Consider the following 11,388-nt stretch of genomic DNA (forward strand, 5'->3'; position numbering starts at 1 on the left):
CCTCGCCCACATCCCCTCCACCCCATTCCATCCCACCACACCCCTTTCATGAGGGAAAATAAGGAGGTATTGAAATAGCATTGAGCCTACCACCACTGTGAATTTTGGGTAGTTCTTCACTATGTCATAAATGTCTGTAATCACAGTGATGAATCAGTTTTCAGGTCTCAAATTTGATTACAGCTGATACTCATTTACATAATATTTTCCTTACGATTCTCTACTGCACTGAAACATGTGGTTAATCTCCCCCTTACATCCACTGAGTCACTCTGTGTCACTTTGGGAGGGAATCAATCGGATGTGATCACGTTCCTTCAAATCTATGAGAATGAGAATGAGAATGTAGGTCTACGTAATGTAGTTCTTGTCATGTTTTGTTTCTGTAACCTGTGGCTGTAGGAAGTGTGTCCAGCCCTCTTGTTCTTACTTCCTCTTCAATGTCCAGTCACTTTCCCCCCCTGAGGAAAGTGGAAGGCAGCTCTCTTCCTCCTCTGCCAGCTCCACTAATCTGAGAGAAGATATTGAATAGTTTAAGAAAGATGACTGATTTAGGTTGACCATAAGACAGACAATTGTGTCTCTACCTCTGTAGTTATTATTGTACCTTAAGGAAGTTTGCCTGCCTTCCGAATCCATGAGTCATTGTCTCTCCTGGAAAGAGGGCTTTTCTTAGTTAATGTTTCTATTATTAAGCACATTTTAAATGTTACTGTAACTGTTGCACAGTGATTTATTGATTAAGAAGTATGACAGTGTTGGAGTATTAACATTCTTTACTTACAGCAAGTAAAACAATTTGCACAAGGTAAAAATAATCAATTGAAATTAAAACTGTTCTTTAAGGCTGCATTCATTTGTCTTTTTTGGTCACTTGGGGGCAACAGAACAGAAGTTATACATTATGAGTTGTAAGTTGTTGACATTTTAACATTGACTTTTGGTTTCAAACAGCGACCTCCTGGATGAAAGTCCTGTGTTTGTTTGACACATCCATCCTCCCTACACTCAAGATAACAAAATGGTTTTTAATCATTGAAAATTTAATAGTTTGGGCCGTGTATCATCAGATAATCCATACTTAATTTGTAATTAAAAACAAAAAAATGTAATTCTGTTTTGTTTTAATTCTGTGTTCATTCAATACAACACATGTAGCTTGCATAATAATCATACAGGCATTATTAGACCAGAAATACACATATTAGACAGTCAATCTGTCATCACTGATGAACCTGGCTATTATATCTGATTAACAGTAGTTTTTCAACATTTTTTTTTCCAATTCCTTCAAATTGTAACTGTAATTTTCAGTTCAAAAAATGCTTTACAAACTTTTTCTGCATGCAGAAAGTGGAGAAAGTACAAAACAAAATTACAGAAAAACAATGAACAGAAGATGCGGACCTGACTTTGTGAGTTACAAATCTTTTTAGTGTCCTCTGGAAACACTTCCATTGTCGTTTTGTGAATTTGCAGCATGTTTCTGTATTTGGTTGTGCTGTGTGTATTTGCAGCGCTTTTGGGGATTTGCAGCGTGTTTTCGAAAAGACGCGGGAGGAAGGTGTTTTCTTAATTTGCTTGTGTTTTGTCTATTTGCATGTGTTTTCTTAAGTTGCAGTGGGTTTGCCCTTGTTGGCCACTATACATTTCACCTGCACACAAAACTGGACTTTGGCGTATGCACTACTCGCAATTTGAAAGTGTAAAGTTGTGTTATTTGTATAAAGATTGAAGAGAACGGGCTGGCTTATTTATACATCCAGCAAACAAAGAGCAAGATCAGCATTCATTTGGAGTCATTTGAAGTTTTAATGCTGTATCTGGTCTGGGTGCTGCAAAATCTAACATATTATATTGTAGAGGTTATTGTTATTATTGTTACTCTAAAGTACAGTACTCTTTGTTACTTTGTGAGCAAAAATCTCATTTTCCATCATATTTTCCCTATAATTTCAATGGGATGTTGACTTTAATCATTTACATTATTTGACCACTCAAAAATACCTTCCTGTTCCCAATATACCGACTTAATTTAATAACTTTTCCCCCTCAGTTATCCTGCCTTCAAAATAAAAATATGTCGGTCAAGATATGAAGTAAAACTGATGCTACAGGGGTTCAGCCTCTAAACACTGGTTCACACATTGGTTTATCCAGAGCAGGAGTTTCTTAACTTTTAAGTAGGCCCTATTTGATGTCAAATGGTGACATTATACAGCAGTTTACAGTAAATTATTTCCTTAATATTTTTTGACAGACCATTAATTATATCTTAAGGACATGCCAAAAAACAACAGTAAAGATTATACATGTGTATCAGTTTTGTGAGAGTTGGATTTTTGGCAGAGGTCTCTCTTCCCATGAGACTTTAAGAGGAATATTATCTAAATCGAGAGAGGGGGAGGATTATGGGATTTTGTTAGTCCTTCTCTTATTAAGAATTCATGTACCCGAGCGCGCACATGTGTGTGCGCTCTGTCTGTGCGTGTGTGTGTGTTTTGTTGGGCCAGTCTCTTTGAGATAAGGATTTTGGACAGCGTGGGGGTTGAGCAATCAGACCGGGGCTTAAAGCACTGGCCAGAACGGAACTTCCTTCCTCGCCTGGTCCGACAAAAAAAATACAGTTGGAGGCTGTTATAAGTGGGGACAATGTTCAGCTTTCAGTCGCTGTATCAGCTTCAGATCGTCGAACACAGAAGTTTATACCACCACCGGCAGCTTTTCTAACATCGATATCATGATTCCTACAACAAAGGCACTGCTTATTTGTGTGGTTTTCCTCTGCGGGCTGGAGGAAACTGTCCTCTCTCAGCGCGGACATTGCACCGGGACTCAATGTTTTGCACTTTACCAGGAGCCCGAGGACTTTCCAGGCGCACAGAAAAGCTGCGACGGCCGGGGTGGACAGTTATTCGTGTTCAGCCTGGAACACGTAGAGAAGATACTGAGGAGTCCACCGGGCGGGCTCAGCGGTAGTTACTGGCTGAAGCTGGACAGAACCGACAGGACAACAGAGGAAGTTGCGACAGGTACCCAATTCTGCTCCGCCATCTCGGGACGGAACTTCACGGTGTTGTGGGTGCCGTGCCATGAAAACCTGAACGGCTTTCTGTGCCAGTATACATTCGATGAGCCTTGCAGTGGCTTGCAGGCAGGTGGGGGCGCACGGGTGAAGTACACCTTGCATATGGACGTTGAGGTGAGCGATTCGGAAACGTTTCCACCGGGAACCATCGCTCTAGCGGAAAAGGCTGGCGGTAAATATCCGGACTCCAAACATGTCTGTTTCCAGAGCAAGTGGTTGCGTGCTCCCTGGAAGTGTGAGGTGTTGCAGGGCGGCTGTGAGCACAACTGCAGCTCTACACTACAAACCTGCACCTGTCCAGCAGGGCAAACACTCCATCCCAACAACATCAACTGCGCCACAGATCCGTGCGCCGACTGTCCACACGAGTGCCAACAGGAGGGCGACACCTATGTGTGCAAGTGCAGCACAGGCTACAGGCTGGCGCCGGACGGGAAGCGCTGCGTGGACGTGAATGAGTGTAAAGAGGAGAACCCATGCACAGGTGAGGGTGAGGAGTGTGAGAACACCAAGGGAGGGTTCGAGTGCAGGTGCAAAGATGGCTTCATTGAGGAGGGTGGAGTGTGTGTGGACATTACGATCTGTGATAACTGTGAGCACTTACTGTGTGAGAAACCCAAAGGGGTTTATGAGTGTACGTGCAGGACAGGGTTCAGGGTGTCAGCCAAAGACCCCACCAAGTGTGAGCTGAACTGCACCGATATTGACTGTCCAGCCACATGCATCTCCGCTAATCATACGAACAACATGCTTGACTGTTACTGCCCCGAGGGATACATTCAAGACATAAAGAACAACACCCCCTTTTGCACTGACATAAATGAATGTGAGATCGAGAAGCAGTGTGATCACAAGTGTGAAAATGTATTCGGTGGTTATAGATGTTTGTGCAATGAGGGGTTCGAGCTGCACAATGAGTACATGTGCGTACCCATCGAAGAGGACAAGGAGGAGGATGATGGATCAGGCTCAGCTCCTCCATTCCCCACAGCAATCAGCGTTGAGCCAGCCGCAGTGCCCTCTTACATCAAGACCGGCAGCATCCTGGGTATCACCGTGTTCACGTCGCTGTGTGCGGCGCTGCTGTTTTTATTAATCCGAAAAACGATCAAACGTTGCGGCAACTTTAAACTTCCCTCCTTCAAACACCCAGATATCGATATTTTCTACCTGCAGCAGGTGACCACAGAGACGTATAAGAGGTTATCCTTCGACAAACAGTTCAAAAACGACTCGCAAATACCTTAATCACACATACGTGGAAGTATGATGATTTTCTCGAGCTTCTTCTCATGTCACCGTGTACTGTTTTCTTTCCTCAGAGAGATACAAATTTACAGTACTGGACCTTTTCACAGTTATCCATATGCAGTGTTAAAGGGAAACTGTTTATTTATCTGTTAATGCTGTAATCAGTCACATACTGTGAAGTCATAGTATATGTCATATTAGTGAAGGCACATAAAATGAAAATTTCAGGCTTTAAACCAAAACAGCTTAATGCTTTCTGAAAGTATAATAGATTTGTATATGGAATTGTTATTCAAATTCACATCCTCAAATTCAATTAAATAGTTATCAACCTTTTTTTGCAGAAATGTAAAAATCAATTAGGCCAATTTTTGGAGTTATATATAACAAATAGGATGCTGTTACACGGAAAGAGAGAAAAGTCTAATAGTAATGGCACTCAAAAGTGTTGAAAAAAATGTTGTCACTGTCACGAATGACAAGATTCTCTCATAACAGAGCCAGGTTCGTGTCTGATTTCACTTTGTTGCACTGTATTCACACCTCACTGCACTGGAAAACAAAATGTACCTTGCTCTTGGTGTGACATTTTCATTTCTCATATCGCAAGTAATGTAACATTCCACATATTGGTTGTAACTTACTGCTTTTTTATAGCTACCAAAATTAAACCTTCATGGTTTTTATATTTAGGTAAAATAACACTCAACGATAAAAGGATTTTAAAAAGTTCTTTTTAGTCAGTATTTGATGGTGTTTTTGTGTGTTACACAAGCACAATGACTCACTGTGACTGATGTTTGCTAATGAAATATATTACGTGGTTTATGACATTTGTGATAGATACACAGTATATCTAGTTTCGAAGCAGATCACTATTTGTTTTGGGAGGTATTGCTTGCTATTGGAACTGTTTCTCTCATGGCAGCATGTATTCAAGCTTTATGGACCATTTTCACATGCAGATACTTGACGGGTTTGAAAACTTAAAGATATTGGTATTACCGGGTGCATACTTTGGAGAAAAAGTCCACATTCGGTTCCATCTGAACATTGAGTCATGACGCAGGGTAACAAAAGACATTATTCTGTATCTGCTGCAAATAGCACTGAATAAAACAGCTACAGTTCAGTTGGCTTATGTGAAATATAATGGAATTACATGTTACCATATTCACTGATAATCTTGACGTGCTATACTGGCTGTACATGGCTACCACTGACACTGACATGAGGTCGAATGTTCTTAACTTTACTGTATAACTGACTGCTCTTGGAGCCACAGACGCTGTGCCGCACGCTTTGAGAGATCAGCTAAACATGAATGTAAAACTGTGCTGCTACGGTCTACGTATAGGAAAACACATTTGCAACTTGTTGTGATATGCCCAGCCACTATACAGTATGTCTGTATAACAGGCATGTTGATTTTGTGTTGGTGAATATCACTATTGAATCATAAATTAAAAGACTAAAGGTTGGAAATAAGGGTTGTATTGGGGTTTTCTTCTATTTTTATGTCAAATATTATAAGTATATTATTTTTAGGTGCATTGCGCTTTGATGCGTCCCATGTAAGAAATCAATGTAAATCTTAGTTTAAATTACTCTTCTGTTACTCTTTCTCAGCTGCCTCCTGTGAACTTAAACTGCATAGTTTGTAGTAAGGGCAACATTGGAATAAGCATGATCACCAACATTAGAGGCAATAATGACTTGGATAGGAAGTGTCTGTATACCTTATACCAATGCACATAGTGTACGTTCAAGTCACAGAATTGGGTGCAGTCCATATACTACACAATAAGGGAGTGGAGTCAATGTGATAGAAAATATTCATCTTTACAATTTGATACATTTATCTTATTTTTCTCAAAACAAGCTAGCAAAAAAGCTGTATCTATCTAATATGTAAATATCTGCATTTCATTGCTGACCTCTTGTCTCAGATGAAAATCATCTTTTTCAAGTTTTTCATTGTCTTATCCTCTTCCATTTTCTGCCTTGCTTTGAGATATTATGACTTTCATGTTCAGAAAATGTCTAAAACCAATAAAAAATATCTTGGAAAAGTGCAATTATGTCACTTGTCACAATTTTAACCTCGCTTCAAGGAAAACTGGATTTAATGTCTGACCACGAGACCAAACGACTTGTTTGGACTGACATTTTGTGCAGCGTGGAGTTGGGAGGGGCTACTGCAAATAGGGGGCGTTGGGCAGAGTCCCCCTTGCGTGCGTGCGGCTTCGGTGCGTACATGCGTAAAAGCCGTGCGTAATTGGGGATGTGGTCCGCAGTGCCGAGGAAAAAGTTTGTGAAAGGAAAGTTGCCGGGCTGCATGCTGAATGAGAGCGACTTCCTTCCTCCGTCGGGGCACTAACATGGAGTTGAGGGGTTATAAATGCGAGAAAAATATTTTCTCAAACAAACAAGCCAATAGACTGCTTGAACGCGCTAGAACTTAAACGGACACAACCGAGGTTCAAACATGAAGGAGGTTATAGGACTGTTTGTCGTCGTGTTGACTTCCCTGATGGGAAGAGCCGACGGGATAGAGCCGAATAGCGGATACTGCATCGGGAACCAGTGTTTCACTGTGTTCCAAGATCCCAGCGATTTCACGACTGCGCAGAATCAATGCAAAGATCAAGGTGGCCACTTAATGACAATTCGCTCGTCTGTATCCCATGATATTCTTTTAATCTTGTTGGGGAACTTTACGTTGCGGTTCTGGATCGGTTTGCATCTACCGACCGGCTGTCCAGACGCAGCTGCTGATCTGAAAGGTTTCCAGTGGGTGACCAAAGACAGCGAAAGTGACTTCTTCAACTGGGCGCCAAGTTTTGACAGCAGCTGTTCTTCTCATCGCTGCGTCTCAGTTTCCAAGAATGACGAGTTTAAATGGATCCAGGAACCGTGCGGCGAGCGTGCGGCCGGGTTTCTCTGTGAGTACAGCTTCAGTGAGCCGTGTAAACGTCTAGCGGTTTCAGATGGCGAGTCTGTCACCTACTGGACCACCTTGGGGTTTGGGGGCGAGGATGTGCTGTCTTTGCCACCTGGAAGCATCGCTCTCCGGAGGCCAGCTGAGACTAAATACGTCTGCTTGTCCGAACAGTGGCAGCAGGCGCCCTGGAGCTGCGACATACAAAAAGGTGGGTGTGATTACAAATGTGCAGTGGACCCCAAACAGGGGCCCTCCTGCTACTGCCCGCCGGGACAAGCCGTCAACCCTGCAAATAAAGTCACCTGCGTTGTGGCCACAGAAGACCCGTGCCTGCCCCTACGCTGCGCGCACGCGTGCAACAAGAGCGGCGACTCCTACAAGTGCGTGTGTGACCACGGCTTTAAGCTGGCGCAGGACGGCAGGTCGTGCCTGGCCCTCAACGACTGCATGGACAAGCGCCAATGTCCCAGGGAGAACTTCGTGTGCGTCAACACCGTCGGCGGGTTTCAGTGCGTTTGCAAGGATGGATACACGATGTTCGGCGGCATGTGTGTAGACGAGGACGAGTGCATGTCCGCCCCATGTGAGCACATATGTGACAACACTGCTGGTAGCTACAAGTGCTCTTGTTATGAGGGATATAAAGAGGACCCGAAGTCGCCGAATAAGTGTACACTCTACTGCGGGGAAGAGGAATGCGTCGCCGAGTGCGACCCAAATGACAGTTTCCAGTGCTACTGCCCTGAGGGTTATGTATCAGAGGAGAGGGAACACGGTACGTTTTGCATTGACTTTGACGAGTGCTCTTCCGATTATTGTGATCAGAATTGTCAAAACACATTCGGCAGCTATGTGTGCACATGCTCTCCAGGATATACACTAGTTGGCCAATTCACGTGCGTAAAAAACGAGGACGGTACGGTCACAGAGGGGACCGGAGCGGCCACGACTCCAAACATCCCCACAACACCACCTGTGCCATACCCAGATCCAACAAGGCAACCCTCTGGGGTGACAGTGGGGGGTCTTGTGGGGATAATAGTGTGCACTGCCTTTTTTATTGTGTTGTTGGTTTTTCTGGCTCATCACTTCCTCAGCGGCAGAGGGAAGATGGAGAGCGCCGGGGCGCTCAAAGCTCCGGAGGACGAAGCTTACGATTTACAGCAAGTGACGAGTGACACTAAAGAGAAACCGCCTCAGAGAGACATCTAAAGCACGACATGTGAATGTACAGGTCAAACCCCGAAAACATATCTACAAAGACAGTTTTGGATAGGTTTTGAAGGGTGTAGATTTCACAGCTAAACAATGAGGACAGGGATGTGGTGCTGCCATAGGAGATAAGGTTACTATAAACTCACAAAACAACATTATATTATAAAAATATTAAAGTTTTCTTCGTGGAAGGATATTCACTGCTTTGGAAGACTGCTTTTATCTACCATTCAACTCACATACAACAGATGCAATGTAATAAAAAAATGACTGATGAGAACTGTTTTGGGTTTTTTTAAAAGTTTGTTCTGGAACATAAAATTAAATTATAAAATGGGAATGAAGGATATGTCTGTTTTTTTCTGATAGCTCTCTCAGCCACTCTTGCCTCCGACACAGGCTGACAGCCCCACCATGTGGAAAAATAAGTGAATTACAGGTCATCCATGCAGAGCCCCAGGTGCAAGATTTGCTTCATAACGTCACATTTGTGGGAAGAAACAATGTTACATGCACACAGATTCCTACTATAATGATCCCCATTAAACTAATGTCCTCCACACACATTGCTCACAGAGCACACATAAGCCTAGATAACAACATGTATTAGAGAGTAGCAGCTAACATCTGACTCCAGAAAAAGGGAATAAAACGTAAGCAATATTTATAAGGAAAAGATTAGAAAAAGTTAACTCCATCACATTTTTTATTGATTCCCATTTGTAATGTTGTAATAATATTTAATATTATGGAGGCAGTACTAGTAGTAAAAACAGCAGTAGCAGTAATAACATTTGTAGTAGTACCAGTAATAGTTGTTGCAGTAGTAGTGGTATATCAATGGCATTAATAATAGTAGTAGAATTATTAGTAACAGTTGTAGAAGAGGTTGCACTAGCAGCAGCAGTAGTAGTAGTAGCCAAGTAATCATCACAATTGTTCTACTACTACTAGCATTCTAGTCAGTGGTGGCATGTAACCAAGTACATTTTCTAAAGAACATCCAAAAGTACAATTTTGAGGTACTTGTACTTTATTATTTTCATTATAAGTAACTTCATGAAAAGTAATGGCAAAACGCCACAACCCCCTTAGAAAAAGGGTATGTCTTAAAAGGACACCCTGGACATTGTTCTCTCTTCTGGTTTTATTCTTGAAAGTGCTGATCTCTGTGAGGCTAGCTTATGTGTTTCTGACGACAAAGATACTATTTTTAAGGCTTCCCTTCCACCTCCTGCCCAGTGTCTACTCATGTTTCTTCTCATGTCCTCAATACCAACTCTGCTTTCATGAGGCCTTCACCACTGCAATAACCGAAAACCAATTGTCTACATACAATTTACTAAATAACTTCAATAATACATGTAAAGTGGTACTCGATAGCATCTGCAAAAATCAGTAAAGTCAAACCAACTCGCAGAACGTCTTGGCTAAATAACAACATTAGAGAAATAAAGAGAAAATGCAGACAAGCAGAACGGAAATGGAAAAAGGACCATCTGGTGGTGTCTCATTGAATTCTGAAAAAACATATGAACACTTATCAAAACGCAGTGAAAGAAGCCAGGTCGACTATTTCTCCAACATCATTACAACAAACCGTCATAACCCCAAAGTTCTTTTCAAAACTACTGAATCTGTAATCCGAATCTTCTAGCCAACAAACTGAAGCCTCCCCCATTATCTGTGAGCAATTTCTGTCCTTCTTCACAAACAAAATAAATGAATTCAAACTCCAGATCAGTCATGTCACTGGTGACCCTTCTGCACACTGCAACCCCTCTAGCCTGGGAACCAGATGGGTCTGCCGAGCTCATGTTTCATTTGCTCTGGCACATGCGCATTTGCAGTTATTACAACCCCTCTGCCCTGCTCAATAATCTTGAGGAAACTTTCACTGTGCACTTTCAGGGACACAATTGACAAACTAAAGCCTTCATTGAGTCCTTTAGATGTTATGCATGCCAGATTTCTCAAGAAAGTATTTTAACAGTGTTGGTCCCACTATTTTATCAATTGTAAATAGCTCTCTGTCCAGTGGCTGTGTTCTCTCCTGCCTCAAGCATGCAGTATTGCACCCACTGTTAAAGAAACCAAACCAAATTACCATTTTTATCAAACATTTTAGAATGTTAGTCTGTTTACTTAGAGTTGATTTATTTTATGAATAATTATGATATTGTTGACAAATTTTAATCAGGTTTCCGTTCACGATATAGCGCCGAAACTGCCCTCATCAAAGCGACAAACGACCTTTTACTTACAGCTGATGATGATGATGATGGTTTGATTTCAATTCTTCTCGATTTCGACACTGCACTGCTCTAGACTGGTTTAAATCTTATTTATCAAACAGAAAACAACTAACTTTTTCAGTAGTCATTGGTGAGGCATCCTCTTCTGTTCCCCCTCTGACCTGTGGTGTTCCCCAAGGCTTCATCCTTGGCCCCTTGTTGTTCTTCTCCTGTATACATGCTAACACATATACATAAACACAAAATCCAATACCATTGTTATGCAGATGACACACAAATGTACGTCCCTTTAAAAAACAGTGAAGAAATACATTTTCATAATTTATTATCTTGTATGAGAATGTCCAAAAAATCTTTTAATATAAATGAAAACAAATCAGAAATAATTATCTTTGGTCCCCCAAAAGTCAGTCCCTATTATACAAAAACATCTTGGCTTCCTGTCTACAACTGTCAAACCTCCAGCCAGAAACCTGGGTGTGATATTTGACGGTGACCTTTCATTTAAAAAACAAATTACAAATTTTCAATCATGTTTTTATCAATTGAGGAGCATCTCAAATCCAGGTTGTTTTTCTCTTGACCTGATCTCCAGGTCATTCATGCTTTCATATCATCTCTATTGGATTATTGTA

General features: G+C 41.7%; 2 protein-coding genes across 2 annotated transcripts; both read left to right on the forward strand.

Annotated features, from left to right (window-relative positions):
* Positions 1-2,559: 2,559 nt before the first annotated feature.
* LOC122863662 (thrombomodulin-like) lies at positions 2,560-5,827 on the forward strand. The gene has a single exon (XM_044170349.1). The coding sequence runs from the start codon at positions 2,741-2,743 to the stop codon at positions 4,334-4,336; it is 1,596 nt and encodes a 531-aa protein (XP_044026284.1). The 5' UTR covers positions 2,560-2,740; the 3' UTR covers positions 4,337-5,827.
* Positions 5,828-6,495: 668 nt separating this feature from the next.
* On the forward strand, positions 6,496-8,778 carry LOC122863661 (thrombomodulin-like). Its single transcript, XM_044170347.1, has one exon. It carries the CDS (start codon positions 6,828-6,830, stop codon positions 8,493-8,495), a length of 1,668 nt encoding a protein of 555 aa, XP_044026282.1. The 5' UTR covers positions 6,496-6,827; the 3' UTR covers positions 8,496-8,778.
* Positions 8,779-11,388: the final 2,610 nt, after the last annotated feature.

The sequence above is a fragment of the Siniperca chuatsi genome, linkage group LG16, assembly GCF_020085105.1.
Source record: "Siniperca chuatsi isolate FFG_IHB_CAS linkage group LG16, ASM2008510v1, whole genome shotgun sequence".
NCBI classification, from domain to species: Eukaryota; Metazoa; Chordata; class Actinopteri; order Centrarchiformes; family Sinipercidae; genus Siniperca; species Siniperca chuatsi.

Excerpts from the sequence above, each read along its gene's own strand:
- LOC122863662 (XM_044170349.1), top strand. The coding sequence starts at position 2,741 with ATGATTCCTACAACAAAGGCACTGCTTATTTGTGTGGTTTTCCTCTGC.
- LOC122863661 (XM_044170347.1), top strand. The coding sequence starts at position 6,828 with ATGAAGGAGGTTATAGGACTGTTTGTCGTCGTGTTGACTTCCCTGATG.